Here is a 26,450-nt window from a genome sequence, read left to right on the forward strand (position 1 = left end):
TACCAAGGTCACTGGAGAAGGAGGGGGAAGAGGTGCTCCAGGCTCCAGACCGGAGATTCCCCTCCAGGACATGGTGCAGACCATTATGAGGCAGCTTGCAGTTGTTCTGTCACAAGTTACATGACTGAAGATTGAGAGAAGTCTGTGAAATTTGCTGGTCAACAAGGTAAGGACAGTAGAACAGAGCAGCATTTTACTCACTTGGTGAGGTTAGTAGAACAGAACAACATTTGCTCTTATCAAGGACAGTAAAGCACAACTTTGGACAAATAAATAAAGGATGCAACTTAGGCAAACAGAAGTCATACCAAATGCAACCAGGATGCCAGCTCAGCTCTGCAAGGCTGGCAAAGTAGAAGTTCTGCAAAACAATGATACTGCAGTCACTCAGAAGCAGAGGTCAAGGACGAGCCACATAGAAAGGACACTGGACATTGAAGACAGACCCCAAGAATCAGATAAGGACTTTGATAAGGGGTGTGATTATGTCAAATAAAGTAAGTGGGGACAGTTAATGAATATATAATCAATGTGTATGATAAAAACTCTGTTCACTTGATGCTCAGGGCACTCAAACAGAGGAAGAATCCCCCAAGTGACCAGCATGCTTTCTAATACTCAAAACTGAGTTAGAAAATTTTTGTCCAGCCATTTGCATTAGCAAATATACTAAGGAATTGGAAGTGCTTGGTGTTCACAAGGATTTTGTAAATACTTGTTTTTCTGGTCTTCAGAATATTTGTTTGCATCCAGTAATAGAGTTAAAAGTTAAATTCTAAATTACTTGATGTTATGGTGATGAAAGTTACCAAAAATATAGTCTGCTTTAAAACTAGAGTTATTAAAGCTTTTAAACTGAGTATATTCCTCAGAGTATAGATTTCTTCTTTATTCCTGCTCTTATGATTGGCAAAGAATCCCAAGGGTTTGAAAAACTATAAATTCCATTTAAATACAGAAAAGATGACCAGTAACTTAGTGAGACAAAATTCATGGCTAGTATTAGCTTCCTATTTTTTTAAAGTAGACACGGAATGCTATCTAATGCCAAAATCTGTTTTTGTTTTTTAAATATTTGGCATAAAACAATGCTTTCATGAATAATGTGGAATTTATTCAATATGTTAGCTAAGTGTTTGTCCATGAGAAGATACCAAAAATATTTTTATCAAAAAGATGAATGCATTGCTCACAACAACTACAAATTTAGTAAATATATGTATAAAACTAAAACGCTTACTTACTCACAGCCTTGGATTGTGATAGATCTACTACCTAAACAATTTAGCTAGCAATAGTACTTACAGATATATTAAACAATGTCTAGTGGTGGAAATTCAAGTGAAGCTACAACAGTAAGCAGAATTAAGAGACCAACTTAACAAGGTCAGACAAGGCCAGGTGCCATGTCTTTCACTTGTGGCACAACAACAACCCCATGTAACACTACAGGCTGGGGGCAATATGCCTGGAAAGCTTCCTGGTGGAAAAGCTGCCTGGTGACAGCAGCTGAACATGAGCCAGCAGTGCCCAGGTGGCCCAGAAGTCCAATGGCATGCTGGCCTCTACCAGCAATAGTGTGTCCAGCAGGGCCAGGACAGGGGTTGTTCTCCTGCACTCAGCACTGGTGAGGCTATGCCTCAAATCCTGTGTCCAGTTTTGGGCCTGTCACTCACTATGGGACAGACATTGAGGTGCTGGAGCATGTCCAGAGAAAGGCAATGAGGCTTGTAAAGGGTCTGGAGCACAGATTTTATGGGAGGCAGCTGAGGAAGCTGGGGTTGTTAAACTTGGAGAAAAAGAGGCTCAGGGGAGACTTTATCACCATCTGTGATTATCTGAAAGGAGGTTGTAGCAAGTCAGGAATTGGCCCCTTCCCCCAGGCAGCTCGTGACAGGACAAGGGGAAATGGCCTTAAGCTGCACCAGTGGAGGTTCAAGTTAGACATAAGAAAGAATTTCTACCTGAAAGAGTTATCAAGCTTTCGGAATGAGCTGCCCAGAGAGGTGGTGGAGTCACCATCCCTGGAATTATTCAAAAAATTACTGGAATGGCACTTAGGGCTATGGCTTAGTTGTCATGGTGGTGTTTGGTCAAAGGTTGAACTCAATGATCTTGGAGGTCTTTTCCAGCCTTAATGATTCTACGATTCTACATCAAGAAGCAAGAAAAGGAAATTATTCATATTGAATTACTTTGAAGCTTTGTGAGAAAAGCTTGGAAGATCAGTACTGGGTTAAGATTATCAACAGAAAAATGCTGAAAAGCTAATAAAGCTGTAGCTGCTAAGAAGGAGGAAGATTAGTAGGCTTAAGAATTGTATACTTAGTGACTTACTGTCCATAGGTCATGACCACTCATTTTTTTATTCAAATATGGATTCTCTAGCTGAGAAGCTAAAAACCTGAACAGTTTTGAGGAAGTTTGTAAGGGTTGTCTTTGAAAGAGGGATGAGAAAATGTGCATGAAAGTTAAGTCATTCTACAAAAGCAAATAAAAGACTGTGGGGCTGTTCCACCTGAGGGAACAGAGTGCATCAAAGCTATTAAGTTGCACGTACTCTCATGGTTTATACTGATGCTGTGCTTACAAATACCAGCCATTTTACAGCATGATGCTTTGTGTTTTGATTCAGATTTGAAATAACTGTTATCTGCCAGTAACCTAAGAAAATAGGAACTTTTTTTTTTGTCAGGAAAAGGACTGACATAGAAGAGTGGCCTCCACACCCTGAAAAATTTACTCAGTGCCTATTGGAACCTGTCTGCTCATTAAGGGATGTTAGATGGATCACTTGCATTCTCATCCAAAGTTCAGTGAAGTTAATAAGTTTCTAATGTATCTTTTAGGTCTGAGAATTAGGACTGTCAGAAGTGGAATGCTTGTTCATTAATAACAAAAAAAGCCCTTTTGCTCCTAATTAGGTTCTTATATACATTATTAATTATTGGTACGAAGTTATTCTGCATATCATTATTATCATTATTTAGTGTTATTGGCATAATTTTCATGAGGAGCACCATGCTTTGTGCTTTAAATAGTATATAATAAGTAATATACATTCGAGAAGATCATGTGGTTTTGGAAAGTGATTATTTTTTCTTTGGAATTACATTTTCAGGTGTCACTGTTAGTGGTTCCAAAATTTTTAAATTCTTATAAAGCAATAGCACAGAGCTAGTTTTCTGTGGGTTGTTTTGTTTTGTTTTCTTTTTCTTAGCTTTACTAACTTTTAGATGTTATAAGAAATATTATGTGTCTGTAAAGGAAGCCATGATGTCTGTTTTCTGACAGAAGGTCCATAATTTTGCAGCTTTATGAGAAAGAGAGCTTTATAAATAGGCCATGATGAAGGGATTTAGCAAAAAGTATCTGACATAAATTATTTAGAGGAATAAATTAATGTATTTCTGCTACCCGACTAGTTCTGTCCTTAATATTTGTGTGAAGATCAGAGGGATGAGCAAGTAAAAAAAAAGTAAGGGAGAAGATACCCTAACTTGTGAACCTGTTGTCTTTCCTTATTTTTAAAATCAAGGGTGTTGGTTTTGATGCAAAAGCCTATGCATGTATGTAGTGGTTTAGATTCACCAATTTGGATTTTCCGGCCAATGCACCAAATAATGTGGTGGGTTTAGCACTGGCTAAAATCACTACTGCACTTACTCATTTCTTGCTGTGAGATATGGATTAGGAGAAGGGCAAAACAGGCTTAAAACTTAAAATGTATAAAGAAACTTTATTAACAGAACTACAAGAATAAGAAGCATCAGAATAAAACTTCCAGAACACCTTTCCTTCCTCTGCCCAACTTTTCCTTTCCCAATTGACCACATAGAGACAAAACCTGGGATTGTAAAGCAGCACCAACTATACAATAGACTTTCATCAGTTCTTGTAGGGAGAACTGTTCTTATGCTATGGAGACTTCTCCACAAGAAATAGTTTTCTTGCGGCTTTTCATTTCCATGAATAGCAGCCTCCCAGGAAAAAAGTTCTGCAATTGTGAAATTCCTCCCATTTTCACAGCCCTCCTAGAGGTGTGCCCATGGACCATGAACTCATGGGGTATTATTTTAAGGATAAGTTGTTCAAAGGCAAAGGTTCTCTTCATCTGTCTCTCTGATCGTCTCTGGAAACAGAGGTCTTCTTCTTCTTTCCCTGGGGGCAAAAGGTCTTCATCAGCTCTCACTTCTCTCTTTCTGTTCAAGCTTCTCATGGGATCACATCTACTCCAAAATCTGCTTGGCTTCATTAATGGATGCCTCTGCTCACATCTGCAGTTTGAATATTTCATCCCCCCACACTTTCTCATGAATTAAAAGGAAGTATTTCAGTGTATCACTATCCATCTCCATGGCCCTGCCAAAAGAATTTTCAGCGCCATTTGGCATCTCCTCATTCTCCTTCCATCTGAGGCTTGACTCTACTTCATGTTGTCTTTCTATATGTCATCACTCTGTCCTTTTCTCTCCCTGGAGAGAGGATAGAGGTCTGCAGGTTTCATTTGTGTAGTGAAAAGGTTAAATCTGGCCCAGTGGCCACGGCAGTCCCGGCGTTGGATTTCAGGCGGCGCTGGGCGCCTCCCTCCACCCGGCAGCTGCTGGGAGCTGGGGCTCAGCCTGGAGCCTCGGTGCAGGCCAGGGAGGTGTTCAGTGCTGGCAAGATGTCAGCAGCTGTGGCCTGGCCCAGCCTGGGGCCGGGACCCCACAGCCTCCATCCCCTGCCCGGGAGCCGCTGGGGCCCGGCCCGGCCTCCTCCAGGCCGCACAGGCTGCGGGGGAGCGGGGCCGGCCTCACCAGAGCTCGGATACCTTCAGAGGCTGGAAGCAAAGAGAGAGATTTCTTGGGTTTGGTGTTTTTAAAATGTGGCTCTCACAGAGGCGGATCTAATTTCTAAGTGGTGCAAAATGTTGTCAGCTCTCAGAACTGGGCAGCTATTGGCCTTTTCTAGGCACAGAAGAAGCTCCCAGCAGCTTCTCTCAGAGAAATTACTTCCTTGGGTGGTTTCTTACTTCTTCCCCAAATGTCAATCAATGTGAAACCACCACAATGTATAAAAAGAAAAGAAAGAGAAACTAGAGGAAAGGTCAAAGATGAAGTATTTAACAATTCTGGTAAATACGTATAGCAATCTGGCAATGTTTGACACATCCCACTGCATTACAGAATAGAGGGGAAGTAGGGACCACTGACTTCACCCAGGAAGCTTGTTGTGTGCTGACTCATTGACTCACTATAGTTCACTTTGAGAAAAAGCAGTTCCATATGAGAAGATGACCTCACAATTAGCTGAATACTTCTGAGGAAAGTCACGGAAAAAACATCAAGGTTTTGAATGTAAAGGAATAGGCTTTAACTCCACACAATATGCTTTTTTTTGTTTTTTTGTTTTTTTTTTAAGGCAGCCTAAGAACAGAAATGCCGACTAAGCCAAAAGCATACTTGCTTAGTGCAAATAAAACCTGGTTTTGATAAAGTAAGAAAAGTTGTAACAGAAACACAGGCTTTTGGTATCAGGAAAAAGACTAGAGATATCTTTGTAAGTAAAGCTTAAAGTAGGTTCCACTTGCTTAAGGTACTAAAGAGATGCCTCCCTTATAGGGAGATGTCTGCAGATGTTCAGAAAAAAGGTTTTCACAAAGTAGTTAACTTGGAACTCTTCCACTGCTGGAGTAGGAAGGGCATGGACATTCAAATGACTCTTTGAGTGTCTTTAGATTCAGTGCCTTTAGATTCAGTGCCTGTTTCTTGGGATTTTAGCAAAAAAATCCATTGTAGAAGTCTCTTGTTGTTCATTCTTACGTGATGCTAGCTGCAATTTAATGAAATAATTGTTAGTGGCTATCTGTCATAATTCTTGTTTGAAAGAGCAGTCACAGCCTTAGTACTATTTACTTACTAAGCAGCTGAATTGGGGTGAATTTATAAATCTATTGCCCTAATCTCTTAAAGGAAGAGACATACTGCTACCTTTTTTTAGCAGACATGTAGAAAGTTATGCAGCTTCTTTTTGTTTCATCAAGGCTGATGGAACAGATTGTTATCCTCTACTAAGTTACTAAGAGAGTGATCTTGTGTAAATTATTCATTCATTAACCCATGTGAGGCAATGTGAGATAACAGTGATCTTTAAGATATCTGAAATAACCAGGTGTAAATTGATGGACATGGGTTGGGGAGTATTACACAATTCTCTCCTCTGGCAGATCTGAGAAGGTGTTGACATGTCTATATGTGGAACAGGAGATACCTGGGAATTTTTAAAGTAGCAATTTCTTCTCTATTTCTTTGTATAGTTTGGTCTTTGCATTTAAACTGCAAAGACATCAGGGGCATGAGAGAAATAAGAACTTAGTGGTTTTGTTGACTAAAATGCCTTTCATTTCCTCTTGAACTTTGTACAGGCTGCAGAATATTGTCATCATACCCTCAAACAAATGTGGTTGCTCCTCTCCATAACAAATGAGGGATTATTATCCATTAATTATTTGTGAACTTGATACAAGTGCATACTTTAAGATGGGTAATTGATGAGCAATTATCCAAATTCTCAAGGTTCATGACTCACAGAATCCTGCCCTGGTGGGCACGTAGGAAAGAAGACCAGATTTTTTAACCTTCAGAATATACTTAACAAAATAGCCTAAATGCTGAATTTCTATCACTTTCAGGAATTCAAGTAAGTCTGTGGAGGTACTACTTTTTTATTCTATTTTATTCTTTACTTTTCCTTCTGGACTCTATTTCACTTTCTTTTGCATGTTTGGACCTTTGTGTACTTGCTGATGTCTGTTCTGTTTTTTTAAGTGGAAACAGAAGCTGGCAAAGAACAACCTCCAGCATCTGTTTGTTTTAGTAGCTTTCCTTGAACTTCAGTTGACAGAACATTGAGAAACAGCATCCATGTCCTTATGCAAGTTGCTATTATCTGCCTTGAACCTGTCAAGGCAAGCTTAGCTAGACTTATCTTGCCAGAAGTAAATGAAGAAACACTCCCAGGAAGTCCTTTGCCAATAAATATAAGGAAGAAATAACCTTGTATAGCAAAACAAAGAGATTGGGAAAACTGCTTTTTCCACATGCTCTTACAAAGAAAAGGAAAGAAGTATTCTTATATTTGCCTACTGAATGTACAGTCAATGAAGGTATAGGTTTCACACAAATTTACAGATTAACTATCAGGTTTCTTACACTATCCCACTGAAACTAAATCTACAAACATTTTCCCTTCATTAGGACTTTTAGTTAGTTAGTTCAGATGAAGAATACTTTTCTTACTCAGATTAAGAAAACTTTTCTCCCTCCAGGTGTAAGATAAAACTGTAAAAGTGCTAGATAAGATCCAGAGCATAAAATCACAAAATCATATGATAGTTTGGTTCAGAAGGGACCTTAAAGATTATCTTATTACAAAGATACAGGTCTACAGGTCAAAACTTTCCCAAAGACTGGAGGTGACTGAGTGCAGCTAGTATTTTTTTGTTAGTAACAAAGTTGAACTAATTTTAACTCATCATTTTACAATTGAGAAAATGAAAGCACTAAGAGAGCTAGAACACACCTTCTAAGGCAACCTGATTTTGAATGTCTGAGTTGGACATGCCTTTCAGAGGCACTGAATATCTGGAAACTGTTAGAGCTAAGGAAAATTTGCCCTTGGTCAAAGCTATGTTAGCTACCAGCCCAGGCTTGCCAATTTGAAAGAAAACACTGCTACATTATAAAGCATAGTAGGATATGAATCTGAAACCTGTTACATTAACATTCCTGGTTTATTAAGTTCACTTTACTGCTATTTTTGAGCACTGGGAGTGAGTGGCTCTGTTTCTGACTGCAAGAATAGTGTTCAGAAATGAGCAATTAAACAGAAGTAAACAGCAACCCTGTGAAGAATTTTTTAGACGATATGGAGAAACAAAGTAACTAGTTATAAATTCTGTAATTTAGGGTAGGTCAATCCTGATGAGCTCAGTTTGCACAGCTTTATGCTCCAGTCTGATGGGAAGCCATGCACCTCTGTTAATAAAATGGGACGCCTAAACTCTGCATCTTACAGGAGCTGGTGAATTTGAAAGGAATGGCATGCTAACATAGCAATAAAAACTTTGGGATCACCAGTTTTGTGTTTAGCAAGTATGGAATCTGAGGGAGACCCTCATTGTTACCAGTGGATTTTGAACCATGATCTGCTGTTTTTCATTCACCTGAATCACTGACCAGCATACATAATCTTGTGTACACGCATTGCGCAGTACAATTAAGCAAGCACCCAATAGCCTGATTTAATAGTAGAGTTTGATTTAGCAGGTTGGTGAACTCTCCATTGCAATAAAAGATGAGTCATTTTTATTGATTGTGGCAAAACAGCCTAGTGAGCCTTAACCAGGGTTTGTGAACATTTCCAAGCATGAGCTGCGTATCAGTAGCACATATTCAAAGCAAGTACCTTGTCAAGAGGACAATTCCCAGTGCTACCCAGGGACTCAGAAGCTAAAATAGTTCTAACAGAAAGACATTTAGCCTTGCTCAACAACAACAAAAAAACCACCAAAAAACAACAAACAACTCTAAGGTGAGGAAGTTGTGGAAAGCTTAGAGTATCAAGATTGTTGCCCAAAAACATGGTGGAATAAGAGCAAGGCTTCTGTGGAAGCCTCTTCGGGTTCCAAAAGGAGAATATCTTCCACACTGTCAAACCTGAGACTTGATTCTATCTCCAAAGGCTTTTGCTGCAGTGCAGGATATTTTGCAGCTAAATCAGGATAGAACCCTTTAAGTCAATAACGCCAAAATTGTTTCCAGCAGCTGCCTGGCCCTCTTTTCTCTTTTTGCATCAAGTCAAAGGAAATGTAAGTAGAGAAAGCTTGGGTGTTTTGTAGCACATTAATCTTAGATTCCTATGTAGTATATAAGAATAAATATACATCTAGTAAGGAACTAGATCTTATGGAACTTAATAAAGGAAGCTCTCAGATCCAGATAAAAAGAAATGATTAGTTGCTAATAAGAGGCTTGTTGATAGAACATTAAAAAAAATGTGGTTTAGGTGGAGAATAACATGAAGTATCTCAGGTTTGTGGTGGGAAAATCTTATAGTAGAGCCATTATAGTTTTAAAAGCTATATTTTAGTAGTTACATTTTAATTAGTTATTAGTTATATGAATAGTCCTAGAACTGTTCCTTAGTTCTAGAGCAGGGTCTGGACACTTTTGTCCTGCGTGTTTTATATCTGCCAACAAAATCCTTACCCACAGCTGCATCTCCTGACTGTTAATGAAATACAATTAAACAGTTACAGGATCTTGTTAGCATAAATACAATACTTGGTGTATTGTTTAACTGATGGTACCTAGATAATTGCCAAACAAGGACATTTTTCTTTCTGATGGTTAGTTATTATGAAGTAATTTGTCTTTTAAAATAGACTGCTTTATTGATAACTTTTGTCATGGCCTCATCTAGTGTGTTTGATTATGTAAAGGGTAAAAACTAAAGAGGTACACATGGGTTGATGGGAGTTATATGTCACATGAGATATGAAGGCCTGCTGTTATCTTTCTGCAGTGCAGCATGACAACATAACAACAGGTTGCTCCCTACACTTCTGATGACATCTGGCAGGATTATAGACAAACTGTAGCCAAATTAAAAAAAAAAAAAAAAAAAAAAAATCTGTGCAATATGTAAATACATATAATTGACTCCTTGTCCCTATCAAGCCAGCATGAGTTAGTCCTGTTCTTCTTCTTCTGTCTTAATTAAACATGTAACATCTGTTGTGAGGGTGGGTTTATAGTGCCTGTCTGCCTGTAGCAGATGATGCTGTTGCTTGCTTTTGCCTTTCTTCAAGTATTCAGAGGAAAACTAAGTTTGACCCAGTTAGTCTCTTTTGAATCAAATGTTGGGTTAACTCTGTTACAACTGAAGAGGTAAGAGATAATGATCTTTGGACAGCGAACAAAAGATAAGACACAATGAAAGGTACATTCCAGAGAAAATGGAGTATGTTGTAGAGAAAACCTGCAGGTTGTGTTACTCAGAAACACAAGGTGGAGTGCTTTACTTCTGGGCAGAGCAGAATAAGGATGCTATTCTTTCTAAGTACAATTAGTGTAGACTTAGAAAAGGAGGATCAAACCTTACAAATCTGATACCCTCTTTTGGAGACAGGAAAACTAAGTGAGTCACAGCAGGAAAACTATTGACATGATTAATCAAGACAAGGGGAAAGCTTTTCATACGGGAACATACAAAAGGCTTAATCCCAAACACAAGGAGTAAGGCAAATAAACAGTTTAAGTGAATAAGAAGTTAGTTGCAAGTTCAAGCTCAGAATGGTGCAAGACAGGATTACAAAGACTTGAAATTAATTACTGTAAGGCTGGAAAGAAAGAGGAACAGTGAGAAAGCTGAGCAAAAATAGTCTTTGACAACTTTGTTATTTCACAATTAACAGTCTCAGGGTATCCAGCAAAAGGATGTTGATTCCCAGTTCACTAGAATCAGTTGCATCTCACATGACAAAGCAACATCTATAAACATGTGAAAGAAAAATGTTCATTGAATATTAGACATCTTTGAGGTCAGATGAATAGGTGTAATGAATTTACTTGATTATTAATGTTATGGACCCTGAACCATTCATCCTTCAGAGCTATAAACATCTTCTTTTCCTTTGTGTCCCTACAGCATTCCTGACTGCTGGGAATGCTTCAGTGCTGGTGCTACTGGCAAGAACTTGAGAGAGAAAAGACATGTCAGTTTTCTTGTGCTTTTAGCTCCCTCCTGAGAGCCTCAAAAACTGTGTCTGGAGGCAGTCCTTCAAAGCCTGACCACTTCCTAAGGCTGTGAATGCACATAATTTGTCAACAGCTCCAAAGGGCCAGCTTTCTCTGCTCTCTGTTTGCAGGCCAAAGATAGTTTTCAGATAGTTCCTCATAACATGATTAGGAGTATGACGTATAACACCACTTCACTGTTTGAACAGTCATCCTAACTACTGAGAAAAGGCTATGGCTAGCTATCTCAGTGTGCAAGCATGACTACTTTTAAATAAAAGTAGCTTCAATCTGTTGGAAGGGCTCTCAGTCCCCCATTTTTGAGTTCCCAAGATATCACTCCATCCACCAGCTGTGAGGTCAGGTGAAGATCCATGTATCAGATCTGGTTAATTCACTTGCACTCTAGCTGTCAGTCAGCCCTACATCAGCATATTAGATTACGCTGGTTCATAAAGGAATACTGGCAGACTACTCAGGCCCCTTCAGACTTTGCTCTGCCCTCCCCTTTGGCCTTTCTGTCACCTTGTTAGGGAACAGCTGATAACCTGGTCTCAAGACAAGTAGAAGTACCTGTCACCAGCTGGAACTGTTGGTCAGGGTCTCAATGGCATGGGCAGGGCTTACTGTCTGTGCCCAGCCCTCCCTAGAGCATCCTGCATCCTGCCATTTCAGCTTTCTGGGGCAGCCTGCCCCTGCCCCAGTGATGCCATAGGAGAGACACTCTTTGGCTGCCCTGACACTGCTGGGGTCCAGGGTTGATGTTCCAGCAGCTCCTCTACTTGGCTGTACTAAGATGGTGAGAAAAGCTGAAGGGGCCATGTTATCTGCTGCTGCTATCTCTGTCAGAGCTGTGTTACAGAGATAGGATGCTGAAACCTGAGGTGTTCTGTATCGTGAAGGACATTATAATGAGTTTAAAAGAGATGCACCAAAGGATAGATAGGTTCACTGTCTGATCAATTAACTCATAACTTCAAATTTTTTATTTTTTATTTTTTTTTTTCAGTTAAGGATATGTAGGTGGACTTATATTCCAAAAATATTAATTAAATGGGCTTGGATGAATGAATGTGCGGATGTATTACTGTGAGTTACCTCTTGAAAGAATGAAACTTCTTTCATTAGTTGCATTATGTGACCTTAAACATCTGCCCTTGCCTCATGGAAGAAAAGGGTAGGGTATACTATTATTGCCCTACTCTTTTAGCAAAGACTGATGTGTCATGCTTTTGTATTATCTGTTACTACTGCTTTTCTCAATGCTGTTCTGCCTTCCTCTTCATCAGCCTTGACAGCACTACTCCTTCTGTTTTATGATACTTGAGGAATTTGGTCAATCCAAGATGTAATGCCATCCTCTCCCCCTCCCTTTTCCTGCCTTCTCCCTGTCTGCCGCCCCTGCAACAAAGGCAGCGCTCTCAAGAGGTAAGTTTGTACATTTCCAGAACTTCAGATAAGCCCTTACAAGTTTATAAAATACCGAAGGACACCTATTTGTGAAGAAAAACATGACCACAGTCTACATTCTTAGCCTGCCAAGGACTGTCAAGAATTTGGTACTATCTCTAGTTACTGCATTCTGGCATCACTGGGCTGTGCAAGTCTTGGGTGTTTCTGTACTACAAATAATGGTGCTACTTATTAGTAAATAAATCCCTGTAACTGTCTAGAATCCCCAGTAGAGACGCTCCTGACAAAGGGCATGTAGACATGGGCACACTGAGTGGTTTACACTTGAGAAGCCATATGACTGGGAAAAGAGAGAACTCTCAGATGACAACAATGAAAAGAGCAAAGTGCACGCAAATGTTTGGTGTGCATGCTAGCAGAGCTGCAATGAGTCTGCTCAAAGAAGTGAAAAATTCTGGTTTGCTCCATTTATTCTGCTCTGCTTTCAGGGGAGGTTTAGGTTGAATGTTAGAAAACGGTTCTTCATCCCTAGGGTGCTTGGACACGGGAACAGGGAAGTACCCCGCTCCCCAGGGCAGCAGTCACAGCACCAGTCTGACAGAGAGAGATCAAGAAACGTTTCGACAGTGCTCTCAGGCACATGGTGTGGCCCTTGGGGATGGTGCTGTGCAGTGCCAGAAGCTGGACTCTATGATCCTTTTCATTCCGTTCCAACTCAGCATGCTCTGTGCTTCAGTATACCGGCCTTCTGCAAGACTAGTTGGTCTTGCAGAACCAGCAAAACCAACTCCCTTCCAAAAAACCAACCAGCTGCAAAACCAGCTCCCTTCAGCGAGATGCTCCAGGACAGGGCAGTGCCCTCCCGCTGACCGCCGCTGCGGTCACTACGTGTCCGGCCCCGCCCCGCGCCGGCGGTGACGCGCGGCGGCGGTGACGCCCCATAAATAACGGGGCGAGGCCGGCGCTCCCCACTCAGCGGCGGCGGCGCCCGTGCCCGCGACCCTGCCCGTGCTCCAGTCGGCGACGGCTCCGTTTCCTCTTCCCGGGTGAGTACGGCCGGCCCGGTGCTCCGGCGCGGCTCTGGGCGGCCGCGGCGGCGCTGGGCTGCTGCCCGCCCCGCGGGGCTGACTCCGCAATATGGTGGAGCCGGCGGCGGAGCGGGCGGGGGTGCGGCCCCGTGCGCGGTGCTGACCGCCGGGCCGCCCCCGCTGCCACCGCGGCCCGGCGCGCTTCGGTGCGCTAACCGAGGCTCGCCCGGACTAGAAAGTCCTGAGAGCCTCGTCCGCCCCCGGGTGCGGCGTTGGAATGCCCCATCCCGGAAGCGGCCCGTGGAGGCACTTGGGAAAGCAGTGCGCCTTCCTGCTTTGGGTACCGCGGCGAGCCAGAGCGGGCGGCGCGGCTGCTGTGCTGCGCTGCTTTCTTGCACTTCTCCCCGTAGCGAGGGGGGAGAGTAGGAATGAAGCTTGTGAAGTAGCCTGAGCGCTTTCCTCTCTAGCGCTTGCTGTCTCTGAAATATGCTTGGACTTGGATTCTAGGCGTCTCACTCAAATGCTCCAGAGGAGTGGATCCGACTTTAGCTAGGGCTGAACCTATTCAAGGGGTTTCTGAAACCGTGCAGGATTCTAGTTGCCTTCCTTTTCTTTAGGAGAAAGAATAGCTTCACAGTTTATTGACTAGAATTCAAATGCATGCCCTGTGTGGATGGATTTTATGAGACACTCTACGAACATTGAATAATCCTTAAAGTAACGGCCCTTCTTCCTTCAGAGGCCAGATTCTGTGCCGTTATCATCTTCCTTGTTCTGTAGTGTGCTTTGCAGTTCATAGTGAAATCCAGCTGAACTCCGAAGTGATCTGACTTGTAATACTGTGTGAGTGTTACAAGTTCCTGCGGGTATTTAAATTCTTATTAAATGAAGGGAAAACGTCTTTGTTACTGCTGTAACCATTGTCTGTTACTTGTCTTGCTTGTTTCATGTACAGTCTCATTACAGGCATTACTTTATCGCATGTGTATATGTTTATCGCATGTTAATATGTGCAAATATGCCTGCAAAATGTTAACAGGATGCCTTTGTCCTCGTTCTCCATTATGTAATGGGGAAAAGTTTTATTTTACCTCAGGTGGAATATTAACACATTCCTTTTTTGCTGTCATACTTATGAGACAGAAAACTGCTGTTAGCTTTTTGACAAACCTAGCAAAAGACCTTGTAAACCACAATCCTTTTGAGCACGGACTCCTAGTTTACGTTTTTGTTGCCTTCATTCATGCAGATTCTTCTGGAACTTAAGCATTATGTGAAATCATTAGTGGAAAAGGTGCTTCTCAAAGATGTAGTTCAGCCTGCACGTGTGCATAGGATGACAGTGTGCTTCAGTGTGTTCTCCTTACGTGGTACTGCAATACTCTGCCCCTTCTACAGGGTTATTGTGGGGAGAGCTGTTAGTATTTTCTCCATGAGAATACATGTTGGAATGCATGTTGAGTACTGTACATTCGTTGAATGACCAATGTTTGCAACTCATTTCAATGGGGAATGTGTAATAATTTAGTCTAAATTAGCATAAAGGAGATTTATTTTCTGCAGGAGGGAGATCCAATGCTCTCCGTGTCACAGGAATGCTAACTCCTTAGCAGGCAGAACAGAGTGAGCCTTAGGTGGGCTCCCCAGAAGATCTGATCTGATTAAAGTTATTGGTGGTGGATTCTTTGTTTGACTTGGACATTCTAAACTAGATTTTTAGTGACTTCCAGGATGGCTTCTATTTGTCCTGGCTCAACAGATAAGTCTGTCTTAATTCTTCCAGAAAAAAATAAGTGACTCCATCTCCTGGTTGTTCATCAATGAACTGCTGTATCTCAAAGCCTATGTTGTGCATATGCTGTACTTGCATTACCTAAATTAAGTTTTGGATTTGTAAATTGTTACAATACAATCTGATTTCGGTATGCATGAATGTGAACATCCTGGTCCCAGTAAATGGGGTGGATCACAGAAAGGTTGTTGGTTTTGGTGCTTAGAATGAGCAGATATGATGCCATAACTCATACATGCTTCTTTCACAGGCTGTGCAAGGTTCAAGAAGTGAAAAAATGGCATTGGCAGCAATTGATCCACAGCAGGTATGTCTGAGTAAGTCCCATAATTTCTTTGTCTGGATCGGAAAAATAGGAGTCAAGTAACACCTTTCTCTTTTAAACAGAACATTGTATCGAGGGTTGCCAACCTTCCTTTGGTGAGCTCCACCTATGACATGGTGTCCACAGCTTACATCACCACAAAGGATAATCATCCTTATCTGAAGTCAGTATGTGAGATAGCAGAGAAAGGAGTGAAGACGATCACATCAGTAGCCATGACAAGTGCTATGCCTATCATTCAGAAACTGGAACCACAAAGTAAGGCAAAGATGAAGCTGTTCATAACTTTAGTTCAACTGATTGTTTTTTATATCCAGGTGCACTTATGGTTTAACATGGTCATGCTGGTCTTGAATGCTGTTTTGGGTCGCTGACTGAACCTGTTGCCTGACGTTGCATAACTGATTACACATTGATAAGACTTTAAAAAAACCTGTAATAATCCAGAGTGAAAGCATATTCCAGTTTTCGCAATACTAAATTGATGGATGACTTTTGATATGTGAAGTTATTACGCAGTCTCTTGCTCAATACCTTCCTCACTTTTCACCTGGTTTCAAATGCTACTGCTGCATTTTCTTACACTGAGAACTAGTTAAATTTAGAAGCTGTGTCACAAGGTTGATGTAACCAGAAGCCTGGTTTTATAGAATGGCAAAGGGCGAGTTATTTCAGCTTCTTCTACAAGTTGCTTGTGAATTATCAAATGCATTTTCTTTGCCTGCAAGAATTTTTTTTCTTACATTGTAAATCTGCCTTGTTCTTTGGCTTCGCTGCCTCAAATCTCACTGAAAAGAGGAGGAAACTACTTCAAGGATATTGCATGAGTTCTTTTTCAAAACAAGTTTTCAGTTTGAGTTGTTTTACTTGGGGAAAAATAATTAAAACCAACTCTTGTAATCTCTTTTATAGTTGTAGTTGCCAACAACTATGCTTGTATAGGTCTAGACAAAATTGAAGAGAGACTGCCTATACTGAATCAACCCACCGACAAGGTAAGTTCTTTCCATTTATGTATGTTGAACAGAAGAGCCATACACCCTTCTTTTCTATTATCACTAAAACCCCAGGGAGACACGTTTCAAACAGCTGTGCCTGAAGCACAGCTTGGAAGCAAGGAGAGAATCAGAGATGTGTCTGTAGAACTGTTTGTTGCCTTTGAGAGACCATTGAGTTGTTTGGGTTTTTTTCCCATTGTTTTAAATTGCCCACCACTTGACAACATCTTTCTATAGGTGCAGTTTACTGGTGGGTGTCTTTTAAAATGTGAGTCTTTGCCTCTTTCTTGCTCTGTGTGAAGCACCTAGATTACATTCACTGAAGTTTTTTGAGCTGAAAGCTGTGTGGCAGTCATGTTCTTTATTCTCTTGTACATATTTTTTCAGGGCAAATTTTCTTCTAGATAACCAATACTTGTACAAGCTTTAGCATAAATTTATTATTTCCTGGATTATGTAGCTCTCAACTAGCTAATACTTCTAGTAAATACAAGTATGTCCTATGGCAGGTTGTTGCCAATGCCAAGGATGTAGTTGTTGGAGCCAGAGAAGCTGTAACAACCACTGTGACTGGTGCCAAGGAAACTGTTGCTCACACAATCACTGGAGTTGTGGGCAAGACTAAAGAAGCAGTGCAAGACAGCGTAGAAATGACCAAGTCAGTTGTCAATGGCAGCATTAACACTGTCCTGGGAAGTCGTGTGGTGCAAATGGTGAGCAGCGGTGTGGACAGTGCTCTCACAAAATCAGAGACCCTTGTGGACCAGTATCTTCCACTTACAGAAGCAGAACTAGGTAAGACCAATTGAAGGTTTGATTTTGTTGGAATGATTATATTGGAGAGAAGCAAGCAATTATCTATTTATTGTTTGCTCATAGTGGCGAAGGGGGCACATGCTTCCCAAACTGGCTTTTGCCTTGCTGATTGTAGTATTAGCATCTTCACAAGGAAGCAGAGTGAAAATAAGGATTTCTCTGTAAGGTGGTCTATCAGCCTAAATATTGGTGCTAAAAGACTACTCAACAAGCCCTGTATTCAGCTGTTACTAGGCAGATAAAATTGTCTCAGACCTCTTTAGTTTTCCTCCAGCGATTAATTTGCTTCCTTTCTGCATACCTAGAGAAAGAAGCTGCAAACGTTGAAGGCTTTGAAGTTGGAGTCCAAAAGCCAAGCTACTATGTTAGACTAGGATCCTTGTCTTCCAAGGTCCGTGCACGTGCCTACCAACAAGCCTTAAACAAAGTTAGAGATGCTAAACAGAAAAGCCAGGAGACAATCTCTCAGCTCAATTACACTGTTAGTCTGGTAAGTTTAAGCTTTCACCTGATATATAAAAAACATATGTTTGCCTTGGTTTAGAGTGAAGAAAAAAGCCAAAAGAGTCACAGGAAAACAGGGATTGCTCTCTGATTAAATGCATAAATACATTATTACATGTATTATGTGTATTACATTAAATACAAAGAATTTGCCATTAAGAGATTTTGGAGAGTTCTAAATCAGGCTAAGATGTGAACTAATGAGCAATTGCATGTAACTGCACTGCAGAAATAGAAGTGAACATGTTTGGATTTATTCCTGTTTCTTAGTGCTGGTTTTGATACATAATCCATTCAGTGAAGGAAGTGTTATGCAATTTAGAAACACAACAGTCCTTTTTATTAGTAAAATTTCAAATTCTTTTGGGACTTGCTCTCTAGCTGCTTCTATCTCTGAGCGCTTCTGGTACTTTATAGTCTTATCCCAGCAAATACCTTTATGTACATGACAAACTGCACATAGAGTCATGGCCTAGACACTTTCAATTCCTCCTATAGGATGCCAGTGGGGGATGGGGAAATAGCTGAGGCAGAGGGGAACACTGCATAAAAACTGCTTTCAGTTTTCAATTCTTTGAGACTAAACACACTCTTGCACTCCCGAAAGTTATTTATACTGATTTTATGAAGTATTTTAAAAGACAGTTACAAAACAGTCAAGGTAGAGAAGCCCTAAAGGATCTGTTTGGACTCTTGGCTCTACTTCCTTATTTGACTGTATTTCAGATCGAGTATGCCAGAAAGAACGTGAATAGTGCCAATAAGAAACTTCTTGGTGCTCAGGAAAAGCTTTATCAGTCCTGGGTAGAATGGAAGAAAAATACAGGCCAAAGTGATGGTGATGATCTGCGTAGTGCTGAGGTAAATAGATGTAAATGTACACTAGAAATAAATGTATTGTATCTCATCAAGGTCATGGCAAGCTAACAGTCCCTGAAGTGTGCAACAGAGAGGCTGGATGCTGAAGCTGAGGGCAGATGACTTCTGAGAAGTAGGAGACCTGGACTCTTTAAATGAGCCTACTTCATGCAAACCCTCTGGGGTTCATTCTCCTCTCTTGAGAATGTTCCTCCTGTTTAGCATGTGAACCCATTTTGGGATATCTGTATGTAGATTAGCTAGAAACCATTTATGTGATGTGTCCAGACCAGAAATAATGGTATGTCAGCAGTTTTAGGCACAGACTCCCTGAGTCCTGCACATAGGTTTCAGGGATAGTTCATTGATTAGAATGTACTTACCTGCTGTGACTTATTATCCAGAGTTGAAACAAGAATCTGCTTGACTGTCACTGGGTAGAAGCTATCAGTTTCTTTTCACAAAGTACTTGAGTGCTGAAGGAATATCAAGTTGCTTCTAAGTCTTTGATGCTTCAGACCTAAAATCTGGTTTATTATCTGCTATAGCTTTATTTCACTTACATCCCCTTTGCTTCTTTAAGTATCTTGATCAACATAAAGCTGCTACAGTCATAAGAAGACACTAATGTGCTCTTATGCTTGTTCTTTCTAGCATATTGAGTCAAGAACTCTAGCTATTGCACGGAGCCTCACTCAGCAGCTTCAGACCACCTGCCTCACACTGGTCTCAAGCCTACAGGGGCTGCCACAGAATGTACAGGATCAGGTTTACAGCGTTGGGTCAATGGCAGGTGATGTCTACCAGAGCTTTCGGTCAGCATCCTCCTTCCAAGAATTATCAGACAGCTTTATTGCAGCCAGCAAAGGACAGCTGAAGAAAATGAAGGAGTCTCTGGATGATGTGATGGATTATCTTGTTAACAACACACCGCTCAACTGGCTGGTAGGTCCCTTTTACCTACAACTGCCTGGCATTCAGCATGCTGAAAGCAAAGGTGAAGGGGAGGAAAGTTCCATCCAGAAAGACAAACAGCCTGAACACACTACTGAATAAACTGCATAGCAAGCATGTACTCGGCTGACTGACCAAATAAGTGGCCTTACTAAGTATTGCTGTCAAAAAAAATCTGTTTTCACCATTTTTTGGTGAACAGTCTATAAATACAGGAATAGGGGAATCTACAGGCCAATGTAGATGGGCTGTATTGTCCTGTGTAGTTAAGCCATCCTTAAAAATTCAAACTAAACTCAAGTGCCTAATTATGGGCAGCTGACAGTTGTCAAGACGCCCTGTTTCTCTGTCAAGCCCTCATTGTGTTTCAGTGGTATTAATACTATTAATACTGTTAGTCTAAATGAAATCTACCATATCTTTGATTTGCTGCTTAATTTCTCCCAGAATTATATGAAAGCTTTCTATGAAATGCATTTAAAAGTTCTACAGTCCAGCTATTTACACTTAAATGCTATGATTGCTTCAGATCACACATTTGATAATTGTGCATCTGACTATCTCAGATTCTATTGCTACATAATTAATGACAAAAGTTCTGTGAGTATAGAATGCCAAAGCTGAAAGTGGGGTTTCTGAATGAGTCAGCTGGAGTTAAATGCTGTTACAATTTTAACATTAACTGTATAAACTTAAGTATTGTATAACACAATAACTTGACCACAAAATTATAGAATATTTCAAGCTGGAGTGGACCCATAAGTCTTGCCAAGTTTGACTCCTGCTCCTTGCAGGACTACCTAAAAACTGAAAAACTAAACCTTATGACTAAAAGCATCATCTAGATGCTTCATGAACACTGTTCCAGTGACTGACCAAATAATTATAAACAGTTTTTTTTAATATGCAGTATAAAAGAAGATTCATGCTGTTTGTACCCAGGTGCCTGCTGTTGTGAGTGTGTGTTTTTGTAGCCATTGTTTTGTAACTCGTTTTTGTATGTTAGTAATAAATGCTTTAGTAGCCAAAGCCTGTCTCCTTTGTTTTAAAACAATCTAACTTGCTCTTCTGTGACTCCCTCAAACTGGGTCCAGCAGAAAGCAAGTTTGACATGCAAATGAAGTAGATGTGCATTGAAAATGTTTGTGTATGTATTGATAGATAGATGAGATTCTGCTGCAGCATTTCCTTCCTTTCGGATTTCTTTGTATGTGTCCAGTGAGTCTTAGCTTTACTGATGCTTTTGTTGATCCTTGCTGTTGTCACCTTTAAAGATGACCTAAGCTGTGAGCTGATGGATGTTCTAATATTGAAAAGAGATGGATATGGACAAAAGAATCCTCTCCTCCCTTCACAGTAGGTGTTATGTGTGCATGACATGGCCATCTACCAGCTTTGTCTTCTGACACCCTATAAACAGTGTTTACTTCTCAGCTGCATCACCAGTTTTAACTTAACTTTATTTGTTCTCTTGAACTTGAGTGACAAATGTATGTTTACATTCAACTACTTCAGTGGAATTATTTGTTCTCAGTAAGTCCTGTGAACCCCTCCACTGGAAAAGAAGTAGTTACTAAGAAATAAGCTTTCTTGCATTAGTGCTGTCCAGGCAAGTTGTATCTTTTTTCCTGATGCATGCCCTATACAACTTGGGGTTGCAATCATCTAGTGTTGCAGTGCCAGCCACCATTTTCAAAGAAGTGACAAAGCAGTATAAGGCAAAAATGCAGTTCAAAGAAAGCGTATCACATAGCCGCACCTTGTGACATGGAACAAATACCTCCACTTGGCATGGTGTAGGCACTAAAGCAAATTATACATTGTCCAGCCTTCTAATGTGAGAGGGTTAGCTGTTAGATCGGAAGTGTGAGGAAGACTGGTTTAAGGACAGTATTAAATGAAACTGTAGAAAAACAGGATTGCAGGTAAAGATTCTGTAATTGACAATGTTTAATACTCACTTTATATAAGGGAGGTGTTTAACATGAAATCAACATGAGATGGTGAGACTCCTTTCCATCTAGGGTCTGAGTTAAGACTTCTGGAGACAGTGCTTTCAGGAAATAATTTCTTTTTAAGTTTACTATTACATAGGTCCAGTGAGAATTTTATTTCCATTTGCAATAATATCCACAGAATGCATCCACTGTTGTAGGTATGCTCAGGAACTGAGCTGGATGGAACTAATTAGGTGTAGAAGGAGTGGGCTGTTCAAAGAAGGGAATTCCTATTCTATGTATGCTTTAAAGTCTTATTACTCTGGGACTTCATCCTGAGGTGATCTATCAAATAAGATTCTCATAAGGACTGAGAAATAAACAGCATCATCTAGGATTAGTGCAGATGCAGCACATTGTGTCTGTTCTGTCTTGTGTTACTGGTTTCTATTCTTGCATGGCTGTCCAGCTTTACTAAATTGCAGCAAGCAGATGAAGTATAACGCAAGGAAAAGTTGCTACCAGCCTAAACCTTCAAAGCACTTCTTCCTTCCCATGTGCTGTAGGATGACTTCTGTTCAAAAGTTACTTGGACTTCTGGCAGCTGACCTATAACTGGTGGCTGCAAACAGAGCAAGGCCTGGTTAAATGCTTACCTAATGGCTGGTCTCCTGTGTCATGGTGTTGTGGTAGGTGCTTGTTTTGTTGGATGCTGCCTGCCCTCCCCCCAAATGTCTTTAAGTTTCTACCCATACACGCACAGCCCCCCATCCCCCATCAGAAATAGGAAGACTCTTACTGACATCTTACCTTTTTCTCTCCAACTGCATCTATTAAACATCTCAGCTGCACTGCACAGAAGCTTTCTTCCTCTTAGTCCAAAATCACATTTGAGAATATAGCTTGTGCTAGAAAATTTTGAGGTTTCTCTGAAAACTTTTAAAAATGGTAAGACCAGATGTGTTGAAAATGACAGGAAGTAGATTCAACTATTTTCAGCAAGGCAGGTAAACTAGACTAAATGGAAGAATGTCAAAGGCTGCTAGTTGCAGAAAACCTGGGATAGTAAAGGTTATAATACTAACATCATTATCACTTGTAAGGTTATTTAGGGTTTATTTAGAATTCAGAAAATTACTTTTTCTCTTCTAGAGATCGCTCAAAAATTGTTCATGATAATTGACACTTTCTCTTCCCAGGTGCATTTAACAGACAACTATTATTCTATCATTGCTGATAATAGTTTTCTAGAAAACCTTTCAATATAAGCATTTGTGAATTGCTCCATATGATATGTGAGTTTTGCAGACATTTTTATAGTATTGTTCAAGCCCAAATTACAAGATTTGTATAAGGCCTGGAGTTCCAGCTAGGTTGCCTCAATCTAAAAAAGGTGTAAAGCTTTGGAAATATCTCTTATTCTTCAAGATTAATATTTTTGCAATCTTTTCCAAAATTCAACTTAGGTAATATTTTATAGCTAATAAAATATGTGAAAAGATTTGAGAACAACTGATAAATTATTTCTCACTATTTAAAAAAAAGCAATAACTACCACTAAAAAGCTATTTTAAACCTTCATAATTAAAAAGATGAAACAAAACTGAACTTGTTTTAAAGTATGCTTGGTTACTAATTTGCATGATCAGAGAGTCTTACATGAAGTAGCTTGCTGGAGGTATTGTGGACAGTGTTTTGATAAATAAATTTCATTTATTGCCAATTCAAGGCAATTTTATTTCTTTTGGATAATACAGTCTCTGATGGCTAAAAATAAGCACTTGTTTTGAAAGTTCACAGAATGAGAATGCTGTGCAAAATGCTAGTGGCTCAGGTCTAAAATCTTAGCAAGAAAAAAAATGGATTGAAGTTAGAATTGACATTAACATTTATATATGAAGACAACAAAATGCCAAAGTATTTTTTTGCACTGTTTCATGTGGGGATTTTGCAAGTATTATATCTTTGTAAATGATATACTGAATCATGAAGAGAAATTGCATGAAAAAGGAGTTATATCTGGTCTTACTCTTTTATTGCAAGAATTGCTAGGAAGTTGAAAGAAAGCAGTGAGTCAACTGTGAAAAGTGGGTGTGGAAGCGAAGGTCTTTTACATAAGCAATCCCATAACACCAAGGGCTTGGCATTGTTTTAGTTAGACTGGTGCAGATGTCAGAATACGTGATTCTAATACAATTTAGCACAGTCAAAACAGAGGTGAATCATACTGACATCCAGTCTGTTTTACTCATGCTGAGATATGCTGCAATTTGAAGTTCTTTCATGGCTATCAAAAATTTTACTATTACATTAAAGGAGTCAAGTTCTTCTGCTGCATGCATTAAGGAGATGAAGAAGGCAGAAACTTAAATGTGAGCAATTACTCTGTTGTCACTAAGAATAAAATGGTTATAAGTAATAAAAACCTCTTAAATGTATAATAGAGAAAATTCTTACTGGTCAGACACACTTAAAGAACATGGCTGTGTCCTGGTCAGTTTAAATATATATAACCATCCATTTGGGCACATTCTTATTTGTAAGAATATATTTTGTAACATAAGAATTGTTTTTCTACCTGTATTTGTATACTGCAGTATGAAATACAAGATCACATGCTGATAATGGGCAAACTTGTTGCTTTCTCTAAGTGCAATAATGAGAGTTTTAGGAAAACTGCCATAAGCAGAAAGATGGAAAATAATTCTTTCTGGTAGAAAGATGTGTTTCCTCCATTCCTAGTGCCTTTTGATCTTTTGGGAAACAAAAACTACTGATGTTATTTTGATCAAGCTTAAGTTCTCAAAGTGGTCCACACATTTCATGGTATCCACAGTAGTTCCTGGTTAATCACATGCTGCTTAAGTTCTTCTAAAGATCAATTTTAATAAATAACTAGTATTTAAAAGATCCCTGGTGTCCAATGAATAGGTATTCTGTAAAACCAGTAAATTAACATGCAGAGCTTCTTTGTTGAGCACAGCGTAGTAGCTGAAGCAGTATTCCCTTTATTTAATATATTGTCAGCCCTCCTGCCCTGCCTTCATAGCAGGCAAAGCATAGATTTTTATTGCTTACTGTCTCATTAAAGTAAGTCGTAAGGTGTTTTGTAGTTAGGGAATGCATTAAAAATGCTACTTCAGTCGGTGCTGAGCTTAAGTTACAGAAATGCCTACAAGCTGCTGTTGCTTTGAACAGTCCTGTCAAAATGCAGCAGTAGTTATTTGCTGATACTGTGTCTGGCTCCAAGTATGTCACATCACCAACATTAAAACTAACTATGAATCATATTACAGATATAAGTATTTTTCACCTGGGGCAAAAAAACTTATGAGTAAATTGCTTAATTTTATCCTATTTTTCAGATGTGCCTAAGTAATCTAAGTCCTACAAAGGGGACTTAAGGGTTGGGACTTAAGCTCCTAAGTGTCTTAGACAACATTTTTAGAAGTCTGCAACATCCATGTATCCACTGATGTCTCTCTGGCAATTCCTGAAACCCTGTGCTGCTTAGCAGTACAGAATACACGCAGTTAAAATGGAGGCCAAAGTGACATTGCAGTTCCAGGTTTTGGTTTCGTCAAAAAAATGTCTGATGCAGACATTGGCATCCAGAGCAACACAGCAATCCCTATCAATCTCCTCAGGGCAGATTACTTTGTATAGTCCATTGCTTCTGTGAAAAGAAGAAAGGTAAAATTAGTTTAAAAACCTCCTTTCATAATTTTCCGGTCACCAGTTTCACTAAATTTAGTCCACTCCTTTCAGCTCTTGTCCATCTCTACTATAAAGTCCTACCTTCTAAGCAACTGATTTCCATCTTGTGTAGTATTTGATCTGTCTTAATGGTTCATGATTTCTGTATGTCTGAACATATTTCACTCTGTAATCAGGATGTTTGGTCTGATTTCTAGAGGTGCTGAGCATCTTTGTATCCTGTCTTCAGTGAAGGAGTACTGCACAAATCTGTTTAGTTTTACTTTTAAATTGATTGAAATTTCATTCCTACACAGGTTCCAGATTTCACTATTACAGACCTGTCTTCAGAGTCAGATGATGTACCCGACATTTTGGATTTGGATGAAGAGGATCAACAGGATTTTTCACGCACAAATGGTCCTTACACTACAGGGCAAAGAGCTGAATAGAGAAGCATAAAAATGTCTTTTTGATACAGTGTACCTTTGCCATGTTTAATTTAGATTTCTCCTTTTTAAAGATGATCCTGCCTAGTTTAGGGATTATGGGGATATTTTATTATTTTTTTTTTTTAATCAGTACTGTTTCACTTAGCTGCATCAAAAATCTGGGTTTTTCAGTGTAAGGAATGCACGCTACATTGATTGGTTAGCATGGGTGTCAGGTTCCCATTCTGCAAGCCAGGTATAGCCTAACCAGTATAACCAACTAATCTGACCTTTGTGGATGATTTGTTCTTCTGCTGGTAGCAGCCATGAGAACACCCCAGTGCTTTGCATAAAGGGCTGCCAACAAAAGGAGTTGATGAGGATTTGCCCACCAAATTTCCCCTTTCAGTCTATGTGAAAAGCAGTGCTGCATCTACCTCTTTGCTGCTGGAAGGGGTAAGAGACTTTGTCTATCTCAGATTTTCTCAGGTTCTTTTGTTAGGCTCTGCACCTACAGAGCTTAGAAGCTTAGAGCTTTCCTTTGGCAAGAGTGCTTTATGCACAAAAGGACTTCCTTTCTTTCCACATGCCTTCTGTGTGCAAATATTTTGACATGATGTCATGATTTATCATGATGCTATCAGCTGTGGCACCTGAGACTAAAAGGGAGTAAATGCTTCAATATTAAAGTATTTTGGGTATAAGGATAGCATTTAAATAAGGAAGGGAAAGAGACTGTAAAAAGAAAGGAAAAATAGAGAGTAAAGAGATAAAGACTTCGGCTAAAAGAAAATTTGGAAAAAAAGAAGGAATTGAATGTGAGTTCTAGTGACAGTGGTTTTTAAAGAAATCTTTTAATAAAATCTCACTCAGTTATTTGCTAAGGGCTGGTGAGTCTGCATTTGCTCGCACACAGT

At 39.9% G+C, this 26,450-nt stretch overlaps 1 protein-coding gene across 1 annotated transcript; it reads left to right on the forward strand.

The window, feature by feature from the left end:
- The first annotated feature begins 13,159 nt into the window (after positions 1–13,159).
- PLIN2 (perilipin 2) lies at positions 13,160–26,417 on the forward strand. The gene is made up of 9 exons (XM_058864834.1): positions 13,160–13,240; positions 15,265–15,321; positions 15,402–15,597; positions 16,252–16,334; positions 16,847–17,132; positions 17,459–17,643; positions 18,384–18,518; positions 19,170–19,460; positions 25,420–26,417. Exons 2-9 carry the CDS (start codon positions 15,292–15,294, stop codon positions 25,552–25,554), a joined length of 1,341 nt encoding a protein of 446 aa, XP_058720817.1. The 5' UTR covers positions 13,160–13,240; positions 15,265–15,291; the 3' UTR covers positions 25,555–26,417.
- The last annotated feature ends 33 nt before the right edge of the window (positions 26,418–26,450 follow it).

Source organism: Poecile atricapillus, chromosome Z (genome assembly GCF_030490865.1).
Source record: "Poecile atricapillus isolate bPoeAtr1 chromosome Z, bPoeAtr1.hap1, whole genome shotgun sequence".
Taxonomy (NCBI): domain Eukaryota; kingdom Metazoa; phylum Chordata; class Aves; order Passeriformes; family Paridae; genus Poecile; species Poecile atricapillus.

Bases quoted from the DNA above. Each gene is read 5' to 3' on its own strand.
- PLIN2 (XM_058864834.1), top strand. From the start codon at position 15,292: ATGGCATTGGCAGCAATTGATCCACAGCAG. The intron at 16,335-16,846 runs GTAAGTTCTTTC...GTCCTATGGCAG, and splicing joins TGAATCAACCCACCGACAAG to GTTGTTGCCAATGCCAAGGA. The intron at 19,461-25,419 runs GTAGGTCCCTTT...ATTCCTACACAG, and splicing joins ACACACCGCTCAACTGGCTG to GTTCCAGATTTCACTATTAC.